The sequence below is a fragment of the Heteronotia binoei genome, chromosome 8 (assembly GCF_032191835.1).
Source record: "Heteronotia binoei isolate CCM8104 ecotype False Entrance Well chromosome 8, APGP_CSIRO_Hbin_v1, whole genome shotgun sequence".
Taxonomy (NCBI): domain Eukaryota; kingdom Metazoa; phylum Chordata; class Lepidosauria; order Squamata; family Gekkonidae; genus Heteronotia; species Heteronotia binoei.
In genome coordinates, this window is record NC_083230.1 from 5,924,850 (window position 1) to 5,951,741 (window position 26,892).

General features: G+C 39.3%; 1 protein-coding gene across 1 annotated transcript in view; it reads right to left on the reverse strand.

Moving 5' to 3' along the window:
• DNAJC2 (DnaJ heat shock protein family (Hsp40) member C2) overlaps positions 1–26,892 on the reverse strand; it is a 58,072-nt gene that overhangs the window by 280 nt on the left and 30,900 nt on the right. The window contains exons 8-16 of the mRNA XM_060244692.1: positions 23,316–23,407; positions 23,103–23,224; positions 21,832–21,981; positions 7,722–7,810; positions 7,568–7,637; positions 5,727–5,911; positions 5,058–5,158; positions 1,144–1,251; positions 494–648 (exon numbers count right to left, since the gene is read on the reverse strand). Coding sequence (XP_060100675.1) covers positions 494–648; positions 1,144–1,251; positions 5,058–5,158; positions 5,727–5,911; positions 7,568–7,637; positions 7,722–7,810; positions 21,832–21,981; positions 23,103–23,224; positions 23,316–23,407 — 1,072 coding nt within the window. The remainder of the gene's footprint in view (positions 1–493; positions 649–1,143; positions 1,252–5,057; positions 5,159–5,726; positions 5,912–7,567; positions 7,638–7,721; positions 7,811–21,831; positions 21,982–23,102; positions 23,225–23,315; positions 23,408–26,892) is intronic.

Sequence of the window (26,892 nt, forward strand, 5' to 3'; positions counted from 1 at the left end):
CACCCTTGCTGGCTTCTAACCTAAGCAGCACACAGCTGAAGTGAGCATAAGCACAGTATCCTGCTCTGTCCACAGAGTGGCCCGTTTTTCTTGTAGAGATGCTTCTTCCTACCCACACACCTTTAATTACGAAGGAGGCTCTTAACATGAATTCACTTATGGCACAGATTTCCCCAGAACTTCCCTAAGTAAGGCTGTCTGGGAGCCAGCAATGTACTGTAGCCAATCTCAGATTGATAGCTTTTATCCTGCTGTGGAAAACTACTCTTCAGTTTGCTGTGCCATCTGGAGTAGCCTAGAGAAGTAGAGTTGCTAATGATGATTCTCAGCAAACAACTGTTAACTTTGGGCACAAGTCTTTGCCCAAGGAAAAGTTGCTGTTTCTGTAATGCCAAAGAGGGAGTAAAGATTGTTGTGAAAGAGAACATTTATGTGCTGTAAGCATTTTTCTCCATGTCTAATAATGCTAAAACCAGGAACAGCATTTGCTTACCTTATATCGCTTCATGCAGTCTTTTTTAGAGCGGCCTGGAACAGAAGCTGCTATTTTCTCCCATCTTTGAGGAGTATTCACTGGATAGGTCTTCAAAGCTTGTTCTAAAAGTTTTTGCTCTTCTGTGGTCCAAGGAGAAGAGTCTGTAAATGGCACTGGTAAAGAATGCAATAAATATGAAAATTAAATGGTTACACAAACAAATCCTGAATGAAAGATAGATCTACAGAAGTTCTACTGGCAACTTTCTAGTTCACCAAATGGCTGCCTTTAGTTCAAGCTCCTGGGACAGAGGAAATGAATAGCTTTTTTGCAGTTCAGTAAGCTTTATACCTTCAGAGATGTGTGATCATCTTCTAGCACATCTTCTGCCCACAACTGTATAAACACTGGACTACAGGAATTTATTTATTACCTCTAGAGAGAGATCACAGCTCATCTGGCACCCCAAGAGTTTCAATTAATTTAGAAGTGGGTTTCACAGACAAAAATCAAACTGGCACTAAAGTACAGATGACCTGTTCTGGTTATTGCTACTGTGATCTTGATAAAATACTGAAGAATCTTTGGTAGGCACATATCCTAACCAAGTGTGATTTAAGAGCAGACTACTTTCCAGAATATTGAAAAAGAGTTCTTTTCATATTTACCTTCAAACCGTTCGGATGGTGTAGCAATCTCTGTCTGTGGCACAACACCATGTTCTTTTTTATATTTATCAAAAGCCTTTTTGTTGATATCATCCTTCTGATGGGGGTCTGGAAAAAAGAAGAGACTGACTAGCTGATCTCAGTACAAAATATACCATGGCCCAAACAGACATTTGACAGAAACTGGACTGGCATTTAGAAATTTAAGCTTGCTTTAAATGGGCTCATTGTAAGAAAGCTTTATAGAATGTTTAGATCCAGAATTTTTTTTACTTCTACACTGAATTATGAGAATCACCTTATATTGGCAACTGCAGGTTTCCCCATACAAAGAGTCTAGATTTAAGCCATATGAATCATGGACAAGGCCTCTTCATTTGTCTATTTATTTACCTATTTTTTGGGTCCCTAGTAAGAGCCCAAAACAGCTTACATCATTCTCCCCTCCGTTTTATTCTCACAACAACCTGTGAGGTTGAATGTAGGCGACTGGACCAAGGTCACCACCCAGCAAGCTTCTATGGCAGAGGGGATTCAAACCAGGATCTGTCAATCCTTATTCAACGCTAACTACTATATCACATTGGCTCTTCATTTTTGTTCCACAACAGGGAAAGCAACTGAAAGGCAGTTCACTTCTTCGATTAGTGAATGTCTGATCGGGTTTAACTTGGCCATGATCAGTGATCCCTAAGTGTGGATTTAGCACTCCCTTCCTCTTTGTCTTTCTCAAATACAACAGGGGAGTTCAGCACGTGGATTACCCATCGGCATAATTCCAATGAGCAGCACAAACAAGACTGCAACATTTTCTTTGCCTTTTTCATTTGGGAGCCACTGAGCCTAGTACCTTCTGCCAACAACAGTGATGCTTGAATTGGCTCCCTCTCGTGAACACAGGCAGTTATCTCTACAATAGTCTGAATTTTATTTACACTAGGCCAGATGCTAAAGTATTTATACTTGTGACAGATTTCTACTTCTTTCCATCCTTCCTCTGCAGACCCCACCTCCCCACCCGGACAGTCCTGGGGCTCTAGACCATAGAAGAGCACAGCAGGCTGCGGTAGGTTTCATCACACTTCTCAAAATTCTAGCAGAGCACAAAGGAACATGCCCAAGTCCCCACCCACATTACATAGCCACATCTGCCCCTAATTAGGGGGTGGAAATTAACAGGGGTGGCTAGCAATGCAGGCAAGCCACATGCCACAGAATGGAGGATTATAAGTAGATGGGGACCACGATTGAATGGTAACTATAATAAACAACAAAACATACCACACAAAAATGTTGCCAATCAACTAGAATACCTTTAAAAACTATGCATTGTTAACCATATAAATCAATGCATATTGGTAAGCCAAACAATGTTCCAACAAAACCTGAATCAACAAACTTTGTCTTGAGTCCAACTTGGTTGTGTGATGTAAATCCTTTCTCTAAGACTTCTAGATAATAAATTTTTGTGATCCAACAAACACCCAGTTAAAGTCCATTTCAAAGTTTTCCTCTGGAATCATAAGCTTCCTGATCATAAGAACATAAGAGAAGCCATGTTGGTTCAGACCAATGGCCCATCCAGTCCAACACTGTCACACAGTGACTAAAAAACCCAGCTGCCATCAGGAGGTCCACTATTGGGATCAGGACATCAGACGCCCTCCCACTGTTGCTACCCCAAGCACCAAGAATACAAAGCATCACTGGCCCAAGACAAGAGAGTTCCATCAATACACTGGCTGATACCACTGATGGACCTCTGCTCAATGTTTAACCAATCTCCTCTTGAAGCCATCTATGCATGTAGCTGTCACCACCAGAAATACTTCCTTTTATCCATTCAAATCTAACTGCTCAGCAATTTCATGGAGTGTCCACAAGTTTTTGTATTGTGAGAAAGGGAGAAAAGTACTTTTTTCTCTACCTTCTCTATTCCATGCATAATCTTGTAAATCATGTCACCCTTCAGTTGAAGCTAAAGAGCCCCAAGCGTTTTAACCTTTCTTCATAGGGAAAGTGTTCCAACCCTTTAATCATTCTAGTTGCCCTTTTTTTGACTTTTTCCAGTGCTATAATTCTCCATAGCCTCCTTCAAATATTGTAATGAAGTAAATCAAAACTCTCTTTAAGTTGTTCAGATAGCATTCTTGCAGTGTTTCAGTATTCTTCTAGACCAGGGGTGTCAAACATGCAACCCGGGGGCCGAATCAGGCCTCAGGAGAACTCCTCTCAGGTCCCTGAGCAACTGGCTCTTGTCTGCTTCCTTCTCCCTCTCTCTTGCTTCCTTCTGCATCTCAGCTTGCTTTGCAAGGCTTGCTCAATCGCACAGGAACTACAGAGCAATTTTCTCCATTGGTTGAGGCTGCTCCCCCTCCTGATCCCCTGGGGAGGGAGGGAAAGAGCCAGAGCTTCCTTTGCCCAGTTTCCTGGATTCCATGGGAGAAATACGAAGAAAGCACCTTTAAGACCAACAAGTACTAATGTTTTAAGCATGCTTTAAGTTTTAATAAAATGTAGTCATGTTTGTCTGTGTCCTTTAAAAAGTTTATATCTCTGCTACCTAATCCTAAATAGGTACACATACGGCCAAGTCCGGCATAGCATGGCCCAACAAGGTCTCATTTATGTCAGATCTGGCCCTTAGAACAAATTAGTTTGACATCCTTGCTCTGGATATTCTGAACCAACTAATCAAAATTCTTCAGGTTATTCTGATCACATCTAAAAATTAGCACTCTTTCTCTACACACACAACACACAAATAGAGATGAACATTATAAAATATCTCCAAAATTTACACAGGAAATTCATTTTCCATTCTTTGCAGTGGAACAACCCCCAGTTTTACTAGTAATGATAAAGTGTTCTCAGAGCCTATGATACCATTGTAAATGCAAGCAATTCATTTTCAATCAACTCCTGAATTCAGGTGCATTCAGAGAATTTCACAATTAAAGACACAGTACCAACTTTACAATGGCCACAAAGTTCTTTGAAGAAACCAATGTAACCTATATATTAAAAAGGCTTCCTGACATAATAGAATTTTTGAACAATCTGAATGATTATAAAGAGGTGGTGTAAACCTATATAGAACACAAAACAGTAAATCCTCAGGTGCATGTTGTTTATCTGCAAAACAGACTAATGGTACCTCAAAAACTCTGTTTAGAATTTGTGTTCTAAAATTCTAGTTTTTAATCGATCTATTGCTGCTACCTATGTAGAATAAATTACGGGGACATTTGATTAAATACACTATCTTTTTAGTGTTACAGTTAGAAAAGCATTTTAACCTTATCGTAAGTTCCCATGAATGTGCCAGTTCTTTAATTTCCATTGATAAAGAGCAAAGGGAACAATGCCTGTGTTTAAAGTGACCCACCACTTTGATTGGCTTCATTACAATATTTGCAGGAGGACACAGAGAAATGAGCAGGAAACTTATGATTCTTGAGAAAAACTTTGAAACAGACTTTAACTGGGTTTCTGTTGGATCATGAAAATTTATTATTTAAAAGTCTTGGAGAAAGGATTTACATCACTCAACCAAGTTGGTCTCAAGATAGTTTATTTGGGTTTTGTTGGAACACTGTTTGGTTTACCAATATACATTGTTTTGGAATGCAAAGTGGAATTGCAAAAGAACAAGTGTTTTTGTACTAAGATTATGAGTAGTATTTGTGATGACATAGATTTATATAGTTAATAATATAGTATTTAAAAACGACTGACATTTTTGCACAGTGTGTTTTCTTGTTCATTGTAGATCGGAGGAGTGCAGGAATTTTACTCTCACAATTTAGCAAGGTGGGGGGATTGGCATCCAAAACAAGTTTGTAAAATGAAAGTTCAATTCAGTTGTACATAAAATAGAAGCATGCAGACCATCTTACAAAGATTAAAGATACCAAGTTTCTGGAGGCTCTTTGCTTTGTTGATGACATCTTTTGCCGTTCGTTTTATTCCAGCAGTAGAGTGCAAATTCATATAATTGGCAATAACTTCCCACCTACATGTGCACAAGAAAAAGAACAGTTTACAAATGTTTCTGAAAAAAGTATGTCTATGCTTTCAACCAGTTAAAAAGTACCATGGCATTTGCAAGGAATTTGGGTTTTTAAAAAATCCACAAATAAAAATGCTTGCAGGATGAAACTATATTATTTTAGGGTGGATAATTTTTTAATAAAATTGTGACTTTGCTTCAGGTATACACTTAGCAATTGCCAATCATACAATAGCCTTAAAAACAACTTTTAAGCAATACATTGACAGCTGAAGGTGGAAAGGATTTCCCTTGGAAAATGCACTGATATTCAACTCATTTCCTGGAGTTAGTGACATGGAGTATTGTTTGAAGAGAAAAATGGCAAGATAAAATCATTCCAGTTGATAGCTGATTTATGAAGACCCAAAGATAGAATACTTCTTCTGTATGTCCAAGATACCTTTGAACTGATTTCTGAAAATTCTTATCTAATAAAGACCAGCTGTGGCTTGATGGAACATTCCAGATGGAAGGGCAAGAACATAAATTCACACCCATGCGCATATACTTTTTACAAATGTATACATACCTTGAATTAGTCCCAGCAGGGAAGAGGTTTACAGCTTTAATAAGCAACTGCAAGTCATCTTCTGACCAGTTCTTACTTCCACCACCACCTCCACTGGTTGATTTCTCAGAACTTCTTGTTGCCTGTCGCAAACGAGCATCTGCTTCTTCTTTCTCTTTTCTTATTTGTTCATTTACTTCTTCTATCTATGTGAATATAAAAAAACAGACATTCTGGTAATGAAGTTCTGCAAACAAAACTCTTCGGTCCAAGCTACTAGGCAACTGTTACAAATTTCCTGGCTTATTTTGTTCAAATAATCACTGTAGGAGAAGTTGGTTGGTATCCCATGCAAACAGAATTTGCGCGCAAGTACATTCGTGTGTGTGTGCGTATAAATAAAGATAGCTTCTGCAGAGCAATAAAAGTAACCTTTCTGACCCTAGAATGTCTGCTAATAAAATTCTCAAAATGATTAAGATTTTTTCTGGGATTTGGTCAAAGACATCACACATAATAGAACGAGTTGAACTGATTGCTGATTCTCAAGGCCACTGAAAGAAGAAATTTTATCATCAGTTTATAAAGGAGTTCACCATGTGTGAGTGCCACACTGGTCATGTTTGTTGCTATACTGCATACAGACCACACTGAAGTTCTGACAAGCCACTCTGCTAAAAATGTTTTCCTCCTTTCAGTCAATAATCATTTTGTTGGGGGAATAAAATCTTTCCTACAAAAACACAGCATTCAAACCATATTCACACACAAGAACTTTCCATCTAGAAGCCGTAGATATGTGCATGTGTATAGATCTATAGTGCAGCCTCTTTTGGAATACTGGGTGCAGTTTTTCTCCCTATTTATAAAAAAGGTATTACCAGAGTTGGAAAAGGGAAGAGGATGGCAATTAAGATGATCAAGGAGCTGGAGCACTTTTCCTACAAAGAGAGGCTAAAGAGACTGGGACTTTCTAGTTTAGGGAAAAGACATGGTAGAGGTTTATAAAGTTACGCAAGGGGGAGAGAGAACTTGTTCTTCCTCTCTTAGGGGGCATTCAATGAAGGTGTTGGACAAAAGATTCAGGACAGACAGCGGGAAATACTACTTTATTCAATCAGTGATGCATCAGTGACTACTAGCCCCAGTGATGGAAGAGGCATTAAGCAGGGAAAGCTTTGACATCTAAGCCCTGTTGTTGGCCCACCAGAATAACTGGCTGGCCTCTGTGTGACAGAATGCTACACCAGAAGGACTACTGGTCTGATTCAGCAACACTTTAGATACATGAAGCTGCCTCACACCGAATCTGACCATTGATCCATCAAGGCTGGTACTGCCCACTCCAACCGGCTATCTGAGGTGTTAAACACAGGTCTCACATCAGCTGTCACCTGATCTTTTAACTAGAGAAGGCAGGGATTGGACTTAGGAGCTTCTGTGTGCCAAGCACATGCTCTACCACAGAGCCACAACCTTTCCCTCTTCTATGTTCTTAAAGGGCTCAGAGGTTCCACGTTACCTCCATCGTTCCTGAGAAATAACAGCAGTGTCAAATTTTTCCCCTCTTGCATACCCCACTGAGATTGCAACAGTGCTGTGTACAAAGGCTTACATGCTAATTTCTAGAAAGTGTTTGTCTTTTGCATATATACACAATTAAATTTGGTCAGGTTTGGCAAAAGTAATGCAACCAGATTAGCTCTGGAAGCAGCTTCTTCAAAAACTTGGTTTTCCTGTGCAAGTTCTTTCTTAAACATAATGTACATAGTCAGTATTCATGTGACTCTATAGGATTGCCCTAGTATTTTCATTTTTCTGATTCACTCTTACAGGACGAAAGATTTATAATTTATAATTACCTGTTTTTCTACAGCAGCCTTTCCTTCTTCCCTTGTTGTTGAGGTAAGTGCTTCATTCAAGCACTGCAGACTAAAAATAAATTATTGAACGATATTTCAGATCTAGTGGAAAGCTGAAGGTAAAAAAATAGGTGTGTAGGTCAGGAAAGCATACCTTGCTAATTCCAGACGATCACAAAGTTTTTCCACTTCCTCCATCATCTTAACACACTCTGCCTCATTGTCAGAAAAGTAATTCCAGTTCTGAAAGCACAGCAACACATACCTCAGACAAGAAAATGTGATATACACACAATCTCCCAAGTAATTACTTTGTTGCTTTTATGACTGTGGCCATATTCTATCTACACAGATAACACACTGCTCAAAACCTGTACTAACTTCTCTTTTCAAAAGTGGGCAAAATTTACTTTTAGAATTCAAATGCCAATTTTCAAGATCTTTTAAAATTCATTTTTTACTTTTGCCATGTTCAGATCCTGAATTATATTAGAAGGGAGAATTCATGCACTGTTGTGTTCCCACTACCAACTTATGTGCAACAATGAGTACTGCTTCACATGTTGATGATAATGATGTATCATTGTCAGTCATCCTCTTCACAGCCTTTTCAGACAAGTTTGGAGATGAAACTGAACAGCACCATAAATTGTGGGACAAATTCACACCTTTTTTCAAGCCATTCCTCCTTAAGAATTGTTTCATTTTCTGCATTGCCTACCTTAAGATGACTTACTGTAGAAATGTCAACAAGACTAGCAAAATCTACAAAAAATTAAAATCACACACTGAAGCCAACAATGAAATGTACATTTTCATTTAAAATTATTATTATTTATATCTGTGTTCATCTTATTGTCTCAAACATGTAATGTTTTCCAGGATATTCTAAATATCAAAAGACAGAAGACCACAAAAGATTGAGAGAGAGAATTGCTCCCAGAGAACTTGTTTTTGATAGCAGAAATCTTGTGACAGGGGACTTCCAGAGTTGGAACATGGAGAATTGACCTTCTTTCAGGAGGAGCAGACCGGAGCCTTTGTTTTGGGCATAAAAGGCGATTCCAATGCCTGCTGCCTACATTTTCCAGTGAGGGAAATGTCTAAGACATGCTTGAAGAATTTTGAGGGATTTACTTTGACTTATGAGGATTCCCAGCAGGCTTTCTTTTCGGCTTTGAAGAGTCCCCGGTGAAGAATTGCATTCCATCATCTACAAAGGGTATCCGGGGTCATTAAATTGACATAAATTCATCAAGATTCCAACTTTCTATGGATTACAATAACATCTGAAGGTCAAGAGAACGGTGTAAAGGTGAACAGACTTTCTTTAAGGTAAAAGATCTTTATCTATCAGTCCGGGACTAAAATAAGGTTTTTAAAATAAAAGGATTAAGATCTGGAATTAACTGTAAGAGTATAAAGTTAAGAAGAAGAGGAAGGGGGTAAATTTGGAACTTTTGGAGTTTAAGGCAAACAGAAAAGTGCAGAAAAACAACTGATGTCACCTGTGGTTTTGAAAAAAAATCCCCCGACATAACAGAGCTGCTGATCTTCAAGACGACACATGAAGTGACATTTTACAACTATTGTGAGACTATCAACCATCAAGAACGAGACTTCACGGCCAGAAAGTCAGGAAGTAAACACTGAAAGAAAAGAAATATTTAAGCCTCCTGGCCATCTCTAGAACCAGAGATCATAGAGAAACATCGGCAGCCATTAAAGAAGGGTCAAAGGTTTTAAATTTTTAAAACAGAACGGGACTTCAAAAATTAACAAAACCAACAGGGATCATCCCCAAAAGCTAAAATATTTTGGACTATATATTTGAAATCAAAATTTAAGGACTACTGGAGAAAGGAAAACTTTTTTTAAAAGGGGCTTGGAAAAGTCGCAGCTGCCATTTTGGATAAAATACAAACTTTAAAAATTAATATCTTGAGCTAGGAAGCTCGGAAGATGGCTATTTTGGGCTTGTTGGAAAGGGCAAGCCCTCATCTATTGAATTCTGCCATTGGATTGTGGATTGGTGAAATCAACTTTAGAGCCCATTCTGTGCAATGGGAAGACAGTGATGTATGACCTAAAGCTGGGACCAAGGCTTACACGTTTGAGGGCAAGCTCTTTGGGAGAAGGAAAAATGGCTAAAGTTCAAGAACAATTGGAGGCTATGGAGGCAAGACTGGTGAAGGTGATGAAAGAATTAATAACTGAAAGCAAGAAACAATTAACTAAAGAAAGAAATTCTAGTGCTGAGGAAGTCAAGAAAGAGATTAAGAAAGAGATTGAGGATCTCAGGAAAGAGTCACAAGCAAAGCACAGAAGATACAGGAGATAGAAGTTAAAGTTAAAAATCAAGATGCCTCTATTAAGAAGATTAAGAAAGCAATAATACAAGATTGCAGAAAACTTGATTCGTCTAAGAGATGTGCCTGAAAAAGAACAAGATGACCTAAAGTATTATATTTCAACAATTATTGCTGAATTCATGGGAGATGACCCTGATGAGACGAGACATTCATATGATTATGTTTCCAGGGCCAAGGGATGTGGCAGTAAAATTTACTACAAGAGACATTGTGGGAAGGACGTTAAGTCAACAATTTGAAAAGGCAATAGTACTGGATGAAAGCAGAGTAAGAATAATGAAGGAGTTGCCAAGGAAGGTCATAAATGACAGAAGACTGTTCAAGAAATTAACAGACAAGCTAAGGGAGAAGGGAATAAGATATAGATGGATTCTACCTGAAGGTCTTATCTTTGAGTACAAAAGACTGAGAATTACAATAATAGATACTCAAGGCATGGAAAGGTTTTTTGCAGACAATAAAGAATTCAGAGATATAGAATAACTGAAGAACTACCATGGATTACAAATGAATTTCTTGGAATGTAAGTGGACTAAATTCACTGCAAAAGAGAAAAGCAATATTTCATTGGATTAAAAAACAAAAATGTAATATAGTTTGTTTACAAGAAACACATATTAAACAAATGGATTACAAATTTTTATGGAATAAATCTTTGGGTGAGGAATTTTTCTCATTGGCTAAAGAAAAAAAAAGGGAGTGATTTTTTATTTTAAAAAAGAATTGGAGCCAAAGCTGATTTTTAAGGACGATGAAGGCAGATATGTTGCAGTGGAGGTGTTGATGAATGAGAAAAAAATGTTGTTACTGGGACTATATGTCCCAAATAGGGCAAAGGATGTTTTTTTCAAAGATATTATGCAACAACTAGATCAAGTGACATATGATCAGATAATAGAACTATCAAGAATTCTTTGGATAGATCTGGGAGAAAAAACAAAGATGGCAAACTGCCAAAGTCACTCTTTGAACTAACAAAACAAGGAAGTCTGGAAGATGTATGGAGGAAGTTCAGTCCTAATATACGTGACTATACTTTCTTTTCAGCAAGGCATAACTCCTCAAGAATTTACATGTTATGGTCTACTAAAGATCTGGAACTTATTACAAACAGAATAGAGATTCTTTCGAAAGTAGGTGCAGACCATAATCCATTAATGTGGCTGGCAAAAGACAGGAAAAAGGTGAGGAGATGGAGGATAAACGAAGATTTATTGCAAAAAGTGGAAGTAGTGACATCTCTTGAAAAAGAAACCAAAGCTTTCTTTCAAACAAATGAAAACCAGGATGTTCAATTTCAAACCGTGTGGGACACGTACAAAGCTGTAATGAGAGGAATACTAATTACATTGAACAATAAAGATAAAAGAGACAAAGAGAAAAAATGCTGGACTTACTAAAAGAAATAAGTAAAAAAGAAAAAGAATTGGAAAAAAAACTGGGGAAAAAGAAAATTTTGCGGGAAATTTCAATATTACAGAGTCAACTGAGGTATCTATTGAATAAGGAGGTGGAATGTAACCTAAAAAGATTGCAGCAGAAATCCTTTGAGGGTGCTAACAAACCTGGGAAATATTTGGTGTGGCAAATGAAGAAAAAAAGGGAAAATAAATTTATAAACAAAATTATATTGGAAGGTAAAGACATTGTGGATCAAGGAGGAATTAAAAAGGAGTTTTATAAATATTGTGCTAAATTATTTAAAAGTCAACAAGTGGACAAAGAGAAAATAGAAGCATATTTGCAGAGAATAAAAGCAAAGCCCATAACAGAAAACATGGAAAAAATCTTAAATGAACCAATTGAAAAAGTAGAAGTCGAAGCAGCAATTAGTTCAGTGAAATCAGGTAAAGCACCAGGTCCTGATGGTTTTTCAGCAACATTTTATAAAGTCCTGGCAGATACATTAGCACCAAAACTTCAAAAATTGATGAATAATATTAGACAAGATGGGAAAGTGCCAAACACATGGAAGGAAGCTATTATTTCATTGATACAAAAAGCAGATAGAGATGCCACGAATGTAAAAAATTACAGACCGATTTCACTACTTAATGACTATAAAATATTTTCAAGAATACTAGCAGAGCAACTCAAACAGCATGTGAATACTTTTATTCAAGAGGAGCAAGCAGGCTTTCTCCCCAGAAGATAAATAAGAGATAATATCAGAACAGTAATAGACATTGTGGAATATTACAAAAAGCATCCAGAAAAAGAGGTAGCATTATTCTTTGCTGATGCAGAGAAAGCTTTTGATAATCTGAATTGGGATTTTATGTTTGCGGTGATGGAGAAATTAAAATTGGGAGATGATTTTATAAGAATGGTCAAGGCAATTTATACAGAACAAGAAGCCAAACTCTGCGTGAATGCAGATTTGACAGAACAAGTGACAATTAACAAAGGAACAAGACAAGGTTGCCCTCTATCTCTGTTGCTATTCATAATTACTTTAGAGATTTTGTTGATGCAAATTAAGGAAGATAAAGAAATAGAAGGGCTGAAACTGAAAGGTTTTTCTTACAAATACAGGGCATTTGCAGATGATGCGATGTTTATTAATGAAAACCCATTACAAAGTGACACCCTTGTTGTTAAACAAAATTTAAGAGTATGGAGAACTGGCGAGTTTCTACATAAATAAAGAAAAATTGAAAATTTTAAGTAAGAATCTGTCATTAAGTAAACAAAAAATTACAAAGCTTAACTGGATGTGAAGTTACCTCAAAGGTAAAGTACCTAGGTGCAGAAATTACGATGAGAAATACTGATCTGTATAAGAACAATTATGAGAAGCTTTGGCGTAAAATTGAAGATGATATGTTAAAATGGAATAAACTGAATTTGTCTATGCTGGGTAGGATCTCTGCAATTAAAATGAATGTACTACCAAGGATTGTTTCTTTTTCAAACAATTCCAATAGTGAAAGATAATAAACAATTTAATTTTTGGCAAAAGAAGATTTCAGAATTTGTATGGGCGGGTAAAAAACCAAGAATTAAAATGAAAATTCTGACGGATGCGAAAGAAAGGGGTGGTTTCCAATTGCCTGACTTTAAGTTATATCATGTTGCAGTTTGTTTGGTATGGATCAAGGACTGGATAACTTTGCTTAATAGAAAATTATTGGTATTAGAAGGCCATGGAAATATTTTTGGTTGGCATGCCTATATGTATTATGGAAAGGAGAAGATGGATGGATTTTTCTCACATCATTACATAAGAAGGAACTTGTTAAATACTTAGAAAAAATATAACAAATATGGTGATGAGAGGAAACCACTATGGATTGTGCCAACAGAAGTGATAAAGTTGTCTTCAGATCCACTGGAAGATAAATGGCTATCATATAAACAACTGCTAAAAATACAGGGAGGCAAGGTGGAACTAAAACCGGTGGAAGAACTGCAGGATAAATTTAATAGGTACCAACTGCAACAAATTAAAAGCTTGGTGGAGCATGACATTAGAAACACAGGAATAAGACAAGATCAAACAGAAATGGAAAAAATGCTGCTGGGCAATGACAAAAAATTGATTTCAAGGATTTACAAGCTTTTATTGAAATGGTCTACAGAAGATGAAGTAGTGAAATCTCAAATGATAAAATGGGCAATTAATATGAATAAAGAAATACAAATGGAGACATGGGAACACCCATGGAAGAACTCTATGAAAATATCGACGTGTTATAATATAAAAGAGAACTGTTTGAAAATGCTGTACAGGTGGTATATGACACCTAAGAAATTGGCAAAAATGAACAATGAAATATCAGACAGGTGTTGGAAGTGTAAAAAGCATGAAGGTTCTTTCTACCATATGTGGTGGACTTGTGAAAAAGTGAAACAATTTTGGCAATTGATCCAGCAAGAGATTTTGAAAACCTTGGGTTATAATATTAAGAGAGCACCAGATGTTTTTCTAGTGGGATTACAAATGGAAAGTTTTCCGAAGCGAGATAGGACTATGGTGTGGTATTTGCTTTCAGCTGTGAGTACATTATATGCGCAAATGTGGAAGCAAGATAAAATACCAGAGATATGGGGCTGGATCTTAAAAGCCAGTTTGGTGTAGTGGTTAAGTGTGCGGACTCTTATCTGGGAGAACCGGGTTTGAATCCCCACTCCTCCACTTGCACCTGCTAGCATGGCCTTGGGTCAGCCATAGCTCTGGCAGAGGTTGTCCTTGAAAGGGCAGCTGCTGTGAGAGCCCTCTACAGCCCCACCCACCTCACAGGGTGTCTGTTGTGGGGGAGGGAGATAAAGGAGATTGTGAGCCGCTCTGAGACTCTTCGGAGTGGAGGGCGGGATATAAATCCAATATCTTCTAAAAGTACTACACTGGAGTGAAATGGACAAACTCACTAGAATCTTAAAAGACTGTAATTTAGAAAAATTTAAAGATGACTGGGAGAAATTTCAAAAATATGTTGAAAAACAATGGAAAGTGAAGAGACACTTAGTGATTTTTGACATTAATTGAATTTTTAATGTGAAGATAAGGCTGTAAACATTGGGGTTTGATTTACTATGTAATTTAGCAGACGGCTAGATTAAGAGACAAATAGAGGGTTAATTATAATAATAATTGCATAGGTTTTGTTTCTCTCATGCTAAGGTGACTGTAACTTTTAGTGAAGGTTCTATAATTGTGACATTTACCTTTATTTTCTTTTTGTAAGTATTTTAAACACCGGCGGAGGTCATGAAACAGAGGAGGTGGGGGGAGGAGGAAATTTTGTAGTGTATTGGTTAATGTCTTTAAGTATATGTTTGATGAATATTTTTTCAATATATTGCAAAAATAATAAAATTGGTTTACGCACAAGAAATCTTGTGACAGAAACACTGGGAACTGAAGGTCTCTACTGAGAGAAAGATCTGTTCTTATATAATGGCAAAAGCAGAACATTAAAATGAACATGTATTTCCTTTAAAAATGCAAAGATTTAAAAAGTATACAGAATTAAGTGTACCACTGGACTGATCCAGCAGGGCTCTTCTTACGTTTTATTTATTTATTTATTTATTATTTGCATTTATACCCTGCCCTCCCCAGTCGGGCTCAGGGCCGAGGGAAAACTCCATATTCCAACAGTGATTTATCAGTGAGCACTAGCCATTGATGAAACCATCATGTTCAGAGGCACTGATTCTCTGAATCCCAGAGCCAGGAGGCAACACTAAGAACATAAGAGAAGCCATGTTAGATCAGGCCAATGGCCCATCCAGTCCAACATTCTGTGTCACACAGCGGCCAAATATATATATATATATATACACACACACACACACACACACTGTGGCTAATAGCCACTGATGGACCTCTGCTCCATATTTTTATCTAACCCCTTCTTGAAGGTGGCTATGCTTGTGGATGCCACCACCTCCTGTGGCAGTGAATTCCACATGTTAATCACCCTTTGGGTGAAGAAGTACTTCCTTTTATCCGTTTTAACCTGTCTGCTCAGCAATTTCATCGAATGCCCACGAGTTCTTGTATTGTGAAAAAGGGAGAAAAGTACTTCTTTCTCTACTTTCTCCATCCCATGCATTATCTTGTAAACTTCTATCATGTCACCCCTCAGTCGACGTTTCTCCAAGCTAAAGAGCCCTAAGCGTTTCAACCTTTCTTCATAGGGAAGGTGTTCCAGCCCTTTAATCATTTTAGTTGCCCTTTTCTGAACTTTCTCCAATGCTATAATATCCTTTTTGAGGTGTGGCGACCAGAACTGCACACAGTACTCCAAATGAGACCGCACAATCGATTTATACAGAGGCATTATGATACTGGCTGATTTGTTTTCAATTCCCTTCCTAATAATTCCCAGCATGGCGTTGGCCTTTTTTATTGCAAACGCACACTGTCTTGACATTTTCAGTGAATTATCTACCATGACCCCAAGATCTCTCTCTTGGTCTGTCTCTGCCAGTTCACACCCCATCAATTTGTATTTGTAGCTGGGATTCTTGGCCCCAATGTGCATTACTTTGCACTTGGCCACATTGAACCGCATCTGCCACGTTGACGCCCACTCACCCAGCCTCAACAGATCCCTTTGGAGTTCCTCACAATCCTCTCTGGTTCTCACCACCCTGAACAATTTAGTGTCATCCGCAAATTTGGCCACTTCACTGCTCACTCCCAATTCTAAATCATTTATGAACAAGTTAAAGAGGATGGGACCCAGTACCGAGCCCTGCGGCACCCCACTGCTTACCGTCCTCCACTGCGAAGACTGCCCATTTATACTCACTCTCTGCTTCCTATTACTCAGCCAGTTTTTGATCCACAAGAGGACCTGTCCTTTTACTCCATGACTCTCAAGCTTTCTAAGGAGCCTTTGATGAGGAACTTTATCAAAAGCTTTCTGGAAGTCAAGGTAAACAACATCTATCGGGTCTCCTTTGTCCACATGTTTGTTCACCCCCTCAAAGAACTGTAACAGGTTAGTGAGGCAAGATCTTCCCTTGCAGAACCCATGCTGAGTCTTCCTCAATAACCTGTGTTCATCAATGTGCCTACTCATTCTGTCCTTGATAATGGTTTCTACCAACTTTCCCGGTATTGAAGTCAGACTGACTGGCCTGTAATTTCCCGGATCTCCTCTGGAACCCTTTTTAAAGATGGGGGTGACATTTGCTACCTTCCAGTCCTCAGGAACGGAGGCAGATTTCAATGAAAGATTACAGATTTTTGTTAGAAGATCCACAAGTTCAACTTTGAGTTCTTTCAGAACTCTCGGATGTATGCCATCCGGACCCGGTGACTTATTAGTTTTTTAATTTGTCTATCAGTTGTAGGACCTCCTCTTTTGTCACCTCAATCTGACTCAGGTCTTTCAACACCCCTTCCAATATTAGTGGTTCTGGGGCGGGCAAACACTTCTCATCTTCCACGGTGAAGACGGAGGCAAAAAATGCATTCAGCTTCTCAGCCATTTCCCCATCCTCCTTCAGTAATCCTTTTACCCCATGGTCATCCAAGGGCCCCACTGCTTCCCTGGCTGGTTTCCAACTTCTAATATATTTGAAGAAATTTTTATTGTTGGTCTTTATGTTTTTTGCAATATGCTCCTCATAGTCCCTTTTTGCCTGCCTGATCACAGTCTTGCATTTGATTTGCCACTGCCTGTGTTCCCTTTTATTAATCTCACTTGGACTGGTTTTCCACCGCTTAAAGGAGTCCTTCTTACCTTTTACAGCTTCCATTACTTTGTTTGTTAACCATGCTGGCCTCTTCTTATACCTGTTTGTGCCTTTCCTAACTTGTGGTATGTATTTTATCTGAGCTTCTAGGATTATAGTTTTAAATAGTCTCCAAGCTTCCCCAAGGGTTTTGACCGTATTTACCTTTCCTTTCAGTTTCCTCCTCACATGCCTCCTCATCTCAGAGAATTTACCCCTTTTAAAGTTAAATGTGGTTGTGGCGGTCTTTTTGGGCAACTCCCTATTTATACAAATGGTGAAATCAATAACATTATGGTCACTGTTCCCAAGCGGCGCAATCACTTTTACGTCTCTCACCAAGTCTTGGGCATTACTTAGGACCAGATCCAGGATCGCCCCACCCCTGGTAGGTTCTGAGACCATCTGCTCCATAGCACAGTCATTGAGAGCATCAAGAAACTCAATCTCTTTCTCTCGACCAGAACACATATTGACCCAATCAATCTGCGGGTAGTTAAAATCACCTATTACGACACAGTTTTTACGTTTAGCCGCTATCTTTAATCCCTCCATCATATTATAATCGTCCTCTCTTTTGATTTGGTGGGCGATAACAAACTCCCATAGTTAAATTTCCTTTTGGGCCCTCTATTTCAACCCAAAGCATTTCTAAAAGGGAATCTAATTCTCTGACCTCAGTCTTACTGGACCGTATATCCTCTCTGACATACAGAGCCACCCCATCTCCAACCCTTCCCTCCCTATCCTTCCGATATAACTTATATCCAGGAATCACCGTGTCCCACTGATTCTCCTCATTCCACCAAGTTTCTGAAATTCCCACAATGTCTATGTTTTCTCCCAACACTAAACATTCCAATTCACCAATTTTACTTCGGACACTTTTAGCATTTGCATACAAACATTTATAATTTCCCAAGCAAGCTAGGCCCGCCACCTCTCTCCTGCCGCCTCGAGACTCTAGCAGACAGTCCATACTGTTTGTCACCATCGCAGTGGACAACTCTGATCCGTTACTCGGTAGAAAAATAGAAGCCAACCCTTCATCTCTTTGAGACGAGTCCTCCCGAACCAGAGACATTCCATCTCCTGTCGGCTTTCCCCCAAGATTTAGTTTAAAAACTGCTCTGCCACCTTTTTGATTTTAAGCGCCAGCAGCCTGGTTCCATCCGGAGACAAGTGGAGACCGTCACTTTTGTACAGCTCCGGCTTGTTCCAGAAAGCATCCCAGTGCCTAACAAACTAGGGGAAGGTCTTGGTATCTATGCCTTGTAGTTGGCCCTCCAGAGGAACTGGTTGACCACTGTGTGAGACGGGATGCTGGACTAGATGGACTGTTGGTCTGATCCAGCAAGGCTCTTCTTATGGTCTTAGAAACTGGCTTTGATTCTGGAAGCTACTATATCTAAATTTCTCATATCCTTATTTGGTGTCACATGCTGTATTTTCTAATGCCCTCCTCATAGCGTCATTAAACACGCACAATTAGTACCAAGTGGTGTGCTTTTGACTTAAATTTGAACCCTCCTGGATTAGCTGTTTTAATTCTCTTAAATAATTTTCATCAGGCTGGGTGGAAGCCAATGAGAAGAAATTATAATCTTACGATCTTGTCCCTTCAGCTCTATGTCAGCTTGGGCTCTTGAGGGCTAAAGATCAAAGAATTTGAGATATACCTCTTTAAGTTGATAGCACCTGAGTCCACTCTTATCCAGCTGTAGAGAATCATGGTCAAAATTTTGTTCCAGGAAATTATCTCTATGCCCTAGAATTTCCAAAATACTGCAGAGCATTTACTCTGGGTCTATTTAGACATTTTACTTCAGCTCTGTTGCAACACGATATCTAGGTTTCTCTTATTCCCAATGTTTATATTTTTGTGAAATGAATGCCATAGAAACAGCGGAACATGTGTTACTTCATCACTTACTTTATAAGGATATTTATTCCCAGCAGATTACCCCCATTTTATCTAAATTTCCAGGAAGATCTGATAAATTTTATATATCCATTCTCCTCCAGATTGCTTTAATGAAATAACTCTTAAAGTGGCCAGGTTTTTGTTTTGGCTCAACTGATAAGGAAGCAAATACTTCTATTTTATAAACTGCCTTGAATTACTAAAATAAGTGCTAATTAAGAATTTTTACTGTTTTATAATAATAATAATACTATTTATTTATATCCCGCCCTCCCCGCCGAAGCAGGCTCAGGGTGGCTCACATATTAATTCAATATAATACAATAAAATCATATAATTCAATAAATACTATATTATAAAACCATCGTTTAAATCAACATTCCAATTAAAATTAACATTTATGGTGCTAAATTTCAGGTTTTTAATAAATTGATGGTGGAATACAACAGCAGCAAATCTATCATTAACTCAGCATTCAGCGAAGACCATCTTGAAAAGAGTAGTCTTGCAGGCCCTGCGGAATTGCTCAAGACTCCGTAGGGCCCGCACTTCATCTGGAAGTTGATTCCACAAGTGTGAAGCTGCGATAGAGAAGGCCCGTTCCCTTGTGTTCTTCAATTTGGCCTCCCTCGGCCCAGGGATGTTCAGCTGGTTCTTTCCCACTGACCTCAGTGCTCTCTGGGGTTCGTATGGGGAGAGACGGTCCCTCAGATAGGCAGGCCCTCGACCATATAGGGCTTTAAAAGTAATAGCCAGCTTTGCGTTTAGCTTCTGCCTTTATGGCTGATACCAGACGGCCAGATTGGGTCAGCTTCAAGCTGTCCTGAAGAGAGCTGCCCGGAAATGGAGCGCCCCAGAGCTTCCAGATGGCGCTCAGAAAAGGAGCAGGTGGTAGGCACCCAGGGAACATCTGGAAAGCTCTCATGTCCCCTCCACGGCTCCCCGGGCACCTCCCAGCTTTCCAGCCCATCATGGATAATAATAAATGAAATTAATGAGGATATTAGCAAAAGTGGATATGAGAATTAATTTAATGTGTATTTACTTTTAAAATTCAAACATTTAGAAAAATACAGGAATGTATTATGGGTAGAGCAATGTCTTTGAGCAGTCAGCAATCTTGACTTGGTACACTGAATAGGCTCTCAGTTAAAACAATTAGGGGGGAAAAGCAGAAGTGAGCATTTCTGTGTGGGTTTCTTTATAGCCCAAACTCTAAAGGTAAGTGCTCTTCCTCTGTCTGCACATTCACACACCTCAGAGAGCCATTATGAAGGGTTGTCTGTCCAAGGCAAGCTGAACATCAGTAGAAAGCAAGACTAGTGATTTTGTTCATGTGATTAGTGCAGTTCAGTTTACGATGCAATAATAAGAAGGCCTACTCAAACGTTTATTGAACTAAGCTCAACAGAACACACTCTCATGAAGATATGATTTAAAGAAGAGATACTAAGGCTGAAATCCTATCAACTGAGGTAACCTGCATAAGTTGCATAGTGATATTTTCGCCTTGATGAAAGCAAGGCTATAATATTTTAAATGAGAAGTGTAAAATGTAAATGAGGTATGGATTCCAAGTCCCCCCTTTTAGTAGAATAGCACCCCTATTCCAGACCAATGTTCAAGGATTTGAGAGCTGGAAAACATGAAATGTCTACATTTACGCTGCCGTAAAAACCAAATTTCAAAAGAAAATCAGCTTGTTCCACAAATTACAGCAAAGCTTTTGACTGTGTGGATCATGAAAGGCTATGGTTGGTTTGAAAGGAAATGGGTGTGCCGCAGCATCTGATTGTTTCGATGTGCAACCTGCAGTCCAGATAAGGGGCAGCTGCGACAGAATAGGGACAAACAGAATGGTTTCCAATCAGCAAAGGTGTCAGACAAGGATGCATTATCTCCCTCTCTCTTCAATCTGTATGCAGAATATTAAACATATAATAAGGAAAATTGGGTCAGATGAAGGAACAGTGAAAACTGGTGGAAGGAACAACTATTTGAGATATACAGATTGCACCACATTTCCATCAGAAAACAGTAAAGACTGGAAACAATTACTGAGGAAGGTTAAAAGCAGAAAGTGCCAAAGCCAGATTGTAGCTGAACATCAAGAAGTCAAAAGAAACGACTACTGGGAATTATACAGCTTTAAGGTTCATGATGAAGAAATGGAAATTTTCCAAAAGTTTCTGTTCCATGGCTCCATCACTGACTAAAAGGGAGACTGCAGCCAAAAAATCTGAAGGAGATTGAGACTGTAGAAGGCAGCCATGAAAGAGCTAGCATACCCTTGAGTGTAAGGATGTGGCTCTGGCCAACAAGATCAAGTTAATTCTTGCCATAGTATTCCCCATTGCTATGTACAGGCATGAAAGCTGGACAATGAAGAAGGCTGATGGGAAGAAATATTCTTGAAATATGGTGTTGGAGTAAAGTTTTATAGATACTGTGGACTGCCAAAAAGACATTAAGTGGGTTCTCGATCAAATCGAGCCTGAACTCTCCCTAGAAGCTAAAATGACTCAACTGAAGATATTGTGCTTTGGTCACATGATGAGAAGACGAGACTCACTGAAACAGTGGAAGGCAGAAGGAAGAGAGGAAGAGCCAACATGGGATGCATTGACTCCATCAAGGAAGCCACAAAGGTCCTTGGTTTGCAAGACCTGGAAATGGTTGTTAACGATAGGATGTTTTGAAGGACATTAATTCATGCTGTCACCATAAGTCAGAAGTGATGACAGCGCTCCACACACCCACCCACACCCAAATACCTTGCAGATGGTTCGCAGCTTTTGTCTTTCCTTTTTAATTGCTTTTTTCTGTATGTCTTTCTCCTTCTTCACCAGCAGTGCTTGTTGTCTATTTTCTTCCTCTTCTTTCTCCTTGGCTAACCGAGCTGCTTCCAATTCTGCTTGCCTTTGCTGAAACAAAAGGAAATCCTAGAATCACTGTAGTCTGCACACACCCCAAAAGCACTTTGTAAAGTTCTATGTCAGGAGAGAGTGGGCCCTTTTACCATGTTGAGAACATCAGCAATCCCCAACAAAAATCTGCTATCACGGAGGCTGGAGCCAGTCACAAATGTCGGGCAGTTCTAAGCTAAGCATCTTCCTATGATGGAAGCAGCTGTTCTCAGATGGACTCTCCCTGAAGACACAGAGTTGATGCCTCTTCTGAAGCACTTTCTGCTCCAACGATAAGATGGAAAGCTAGGACTGGCTCTTGGCTTTGGGTTAGAAAAATGGGCACTAGGAAATTTAACAGCAGTCACCATGTTGGAGAGCACTGCTTGATGCCGCTGAAATAGAAACACCAACAATACAATACCAGATATCAAATTTCTATACTCCCTTAGTTGTGAGTTTTGCGAAATACATATGTTTATGCTTTCAAGGCCCAGTAACCAAACTAGTTAACAAAACGGGTGCTAGAAGTTTCCAGTGCTGGTAGGTTAGATTGTTTTAGTAGAATAATTGCAGCATTATAATAAACATCTGCATCCCAAAATCATTCTACTTGAGAAGACTTCAGCCTGGGAGTATACCTCACATTGTTAAGCCAATGAAACAGGTTTAAAATAAAGTTCCATAATTTAAGCAGCTTGCTTTTCTTAAATTTCTAGGGTTTGTGTCCCAAAATATAACAGCATCCATTTGAACCCATAAGGTGTTTTTTTTGGCTTCACCAAAAGAGCCCCAAATGACCAATAGATATGATAGAGAAAATGCATCTTGGCAGGAACATCTAATTGGCAGCGGTTGCTTTTAAACATTCTGCTTAATCATTGACATTGGTCTGAATGTTGCAGAGAAAACGCTGATAGGATGGGGATGCAGTCTCCCAGTAAGTCACAATACATTACTTGAGCTAAGTATAAAGAGTAACTGCAACTGAAAAAATCTGAACAGTTAACAGCCACTGCCTAACATTTTCACAAAAAATAAGGTAATTACTCAACATGCCATTTTATCCAACCAGCTGAAGACCAGAGGATTTTATATGAAGTCAGTGATGCCATCAATATCTACAGTTTTAAACTTACCTTCTCTTTTTCCTCCTGTTCTTTTCGTTTTGCATCTACTTTTGCTTTTTTTTCTGCTTCCTTCTTTGCTTTTTCTTCTTCCTTGAACTTCTTTATTCTAGGATCACAGCTGTATGCAGTGTCTAAAAATAGAAAGATGCATCTATGAAGATAATACATAACATCTGGAATTTAATGAGCCAGTTTCCTTGAAAATGCAGAGCTCACGCTTACCAACGAGTGTTCTTATTCTGTTCATCTCTTCCTTTTTCCTTTGTGCTCGAGTTGCTCTGTTCTGCTTTTCAATCCACCTCCTCTCATCTCGACTGCAAAGGGAGTCAGAAAAGTGGTCAGTAGCAACACAATCCCATGTGCGCTCCATTACTAGATTAATTCTGGGAGCCCTTTTAAACTCAAGAGATAACAGGACAAATTTAGACACTGGGTACAATCCCTATATGCATCAGATATAACAGGGCATCAATGTAATTTCAAAAGGAATGAAAGAAGCCAGAGATATAAGAATGCTCAGACTCCTTCCCACCTACATCCCATTCCAAGAAATGCTGGTTGTGGGGCACAGGAAAGCACACCCTTCTCTGACACTGGCGCTGTGCAATGCCAGGTCTATTACTTATAAGACCTCAGTTCTAGGAGATTTTTTGTAGAGTAGAAAAAAGACCTGGCTTGCATGATTGAGACCTGGGTGAGGGAGGGCGAGACGGTCACCCAGGATCAACTCACCCCACCTGGGATTGCTTACTTGAGAAGCTTTTTCCTTTAGGTGTTCCCTGCATCAAAAACTGCTGGTGTTGAACATGTTGGCCTGCTCTGGGATGCCAAGGAGAGCTTGGCTGTCTGACTGGCATATCGGCTTCCTCACACACCTCCAGACAGCCTACCTGGCCTATTAGCCACCATACTGGGGTGAGCCTTGGAGTTCCCCAGGCTTTTGGTCCCGGGGGACTTCAGTGTCATCACTGACGATGCAATGTCCTCTCAGGGTAGAGACCTAGTGTCGTCCACGGAGGCACTGGGACTCTCCCAATTTATATCAACTCCCACGCATCAAGCAGGCCACACACTGGACTTAATTTTTGCAGCAGGGATATGTGTGGATCTGGAATCTGCTGAGCCGGTACTATGGTCAGATCACTTCACCCTGAAGGTCTGCCGACCTGCACTGGAAGTCCAGAGCCTTGGGGTGATCCCAGATGCCTTGCTCTCTATGAAGGCTGTGGTCACCACGGTAGCCAGGTCTTCCTTTTACCATCTACAGCAGGTTAGACAGCTGGCTCCCAACCTTTCCGTCCACGATCTTGCTACAGTGACCCATGCAAAGGTCACTTCCAGACTGGATTACTGCAATTTGCAGTTTATGCAGGCTTACCCTTGAATCGGACCCAGAAACTCCAGCTGGTGCAGAATTCAGCAGCGCACCTGCTTACTGCAGTGCCTATGCAGTCAGTGCTCTGCCAGCTGCACGGCTACCAATTGTGTGCCAGATCTGGTTCAAGGTTCGGGACATTTAAAGCCCTGAATGGCCTGGGACCAGCATATCTGGGGGACCACCTCTTCCCATATACCCCCCCCCCCCACCCAGACAGCTTTACACTTTACCAACATTTGCTGATAGTCCCTGGCCTGAAATAAATCCACCTAGCCTCAATCCAAGCCAGGGCATTCTCTGTCCAGGCCCCTACCTGGTGGAACAAGCTCCCACTGGAGATTAGGGCCCTGCAGGGACTGCTGAAGTTCCGCAGAGCCTGTAAGACAGAGTTGTTCCACCAGGTCTTTGGCTGAGGCGTTGGGGCATTTCATCAACATGTGACCTTCTTGCTGAAATGACCCCTTATCCAAGGGTACTGTCATCTATTATGCAAACTGGTGGAGGATATTCAGGAGTACATGAAATTTGATGCCACCATCTGTAGTATTTAAGACTTTTCTTTTAATGGATAATTTATTATGCTAATTATATAAACTGTTTTTAACTATGTGTTATATTTATTATTGTTACCCATCCTGACTCCATTGTGGGAAGGGCAACAGCAACAAAAATAATTATTCAAAGAAGGTGAATTTGATTCAGCTTAAAGACCAGTAGTTCAACAATTATACAAAGGTGATGCTTCCCTATCTAAACCCATTTAAAATCTTAAATGCAAACCAATATTCTCTGTCCCTGAAATACACTTGCTATTACGCACTATCAAGAGTTAATGCACTCCTTGATTGAAGAAAGTACTTAAATAATACATCAAGACCAAGCTGGATTTTTGCCTTAAAAACAACTGAGGAACAGCATAAAGGCTGTATCGAACATTTTGGAATATTATGAAGCACATCCAGAAAAAACAAATGACCCTAGTATTTCTGGATGCAGAGAACGCCTTTGATAATGTCAGTTGGCAATTTATTATTGAGCAACTGAAAGTCACACACTGCAGAGATAATGTTTGGCGAGGTGGCAGGCATGACAGTCAACCACCAGAAAATGGAATAATCACAAAAAAAATATGACAAAGGTCCCAACTAAAGAATTGACAGAGAAATCAGGATTTCACAGAAAAGAGTAAAATACGTAGGAATCTATTTGACTAATAAATGTAGTTCACTGATGGAAGATAACTACATAAAATTATACAAAGAAAATGTCATTTCATCAGCTAGTTGTCTTTTGATTTCACTCACATACTCCTGCTTATCTTGAACAACCACCGCACCACCTTTGTCAGCAGATTTTACGACAATGTCGGATTCACTTTGCAGATTCTCTAACGCTAATCTCTGCTGCATATTTAAATTATGCCACCCAGATTTAAAGGAGGTTTCAGTTACTTTCAAATCTCTCAACACCATTTTTTCAAAGGTTATTATGCAGGGATCAGAGATATTACATACAAAAGTCGACTTGGGGAAAAAGGGTTCACTCTGTATTTCCTTTTCCTTCAAAAAAATTTTTAAATTTAATTTGTCTTATCATTTTAAAAAGATCAACTCTAGTCCTAAACGCAGTGTATTGTGAGGTGGGAACAAATCCCAATCCCAAACTCAAGACCTCACATTCCGTATTGGAAAGGGGTCGGGATGAAAGGTTAATTACTAAGTCTTGCGAAAATTCCTCTTGCCCGTGCCTCTGCCTAAAAAAGAATCATTGTGGGCACCTCCTCTCGGGTTCGTCTCAAAAACATGGAGGCTCCTCTCACGGAACATTATGTATCTGCAAACCATACTAACAGAGGCATGAGGATTTGTGTCCTGTATAAATATCATGGGACTAACAAAACTCAAAGTGAAATCCAAAGGATATTATTTAGGGAAGAAGCTGCCCTGATCTTTAAAATGAATGCGTTAGAACCCATAGGTTTAAATTCAGCCCTGGATTTATCTTGCTTCTTATCATTTATAGTTATTTTGGTATTTAATTTTCAGTGATGACTTGTGATATAATAATAAGGCTCGGGTTCCCAGCCCTTAGGTTTGAATGTCGTTTTAAAAAGTTTTACCAGCTGTTTCCAATTTGTAAAGATAAAGGTCAGATTGTGCGGGAAGATGCTTTGAGGTTTTCTCCAGAGCTAGTGTCACAGGAATGTGGTATGCTGGGTGCTGGTGAGTTGTGATGCCCTGGAGGATTCAGATAAATTGTATGACGTGTTGAAATACATGTTAGAATGATGCATTGTGCTGGTTACAGATAAGTGGAATGCGTCTCTCGGATGAAGACACTTGAAACAGTATTACAGGCTTTACTGTTAGAGGTTGATGACTATCCACTATATATCAAGCTTCTTTAAAGGATGAAAGTCTA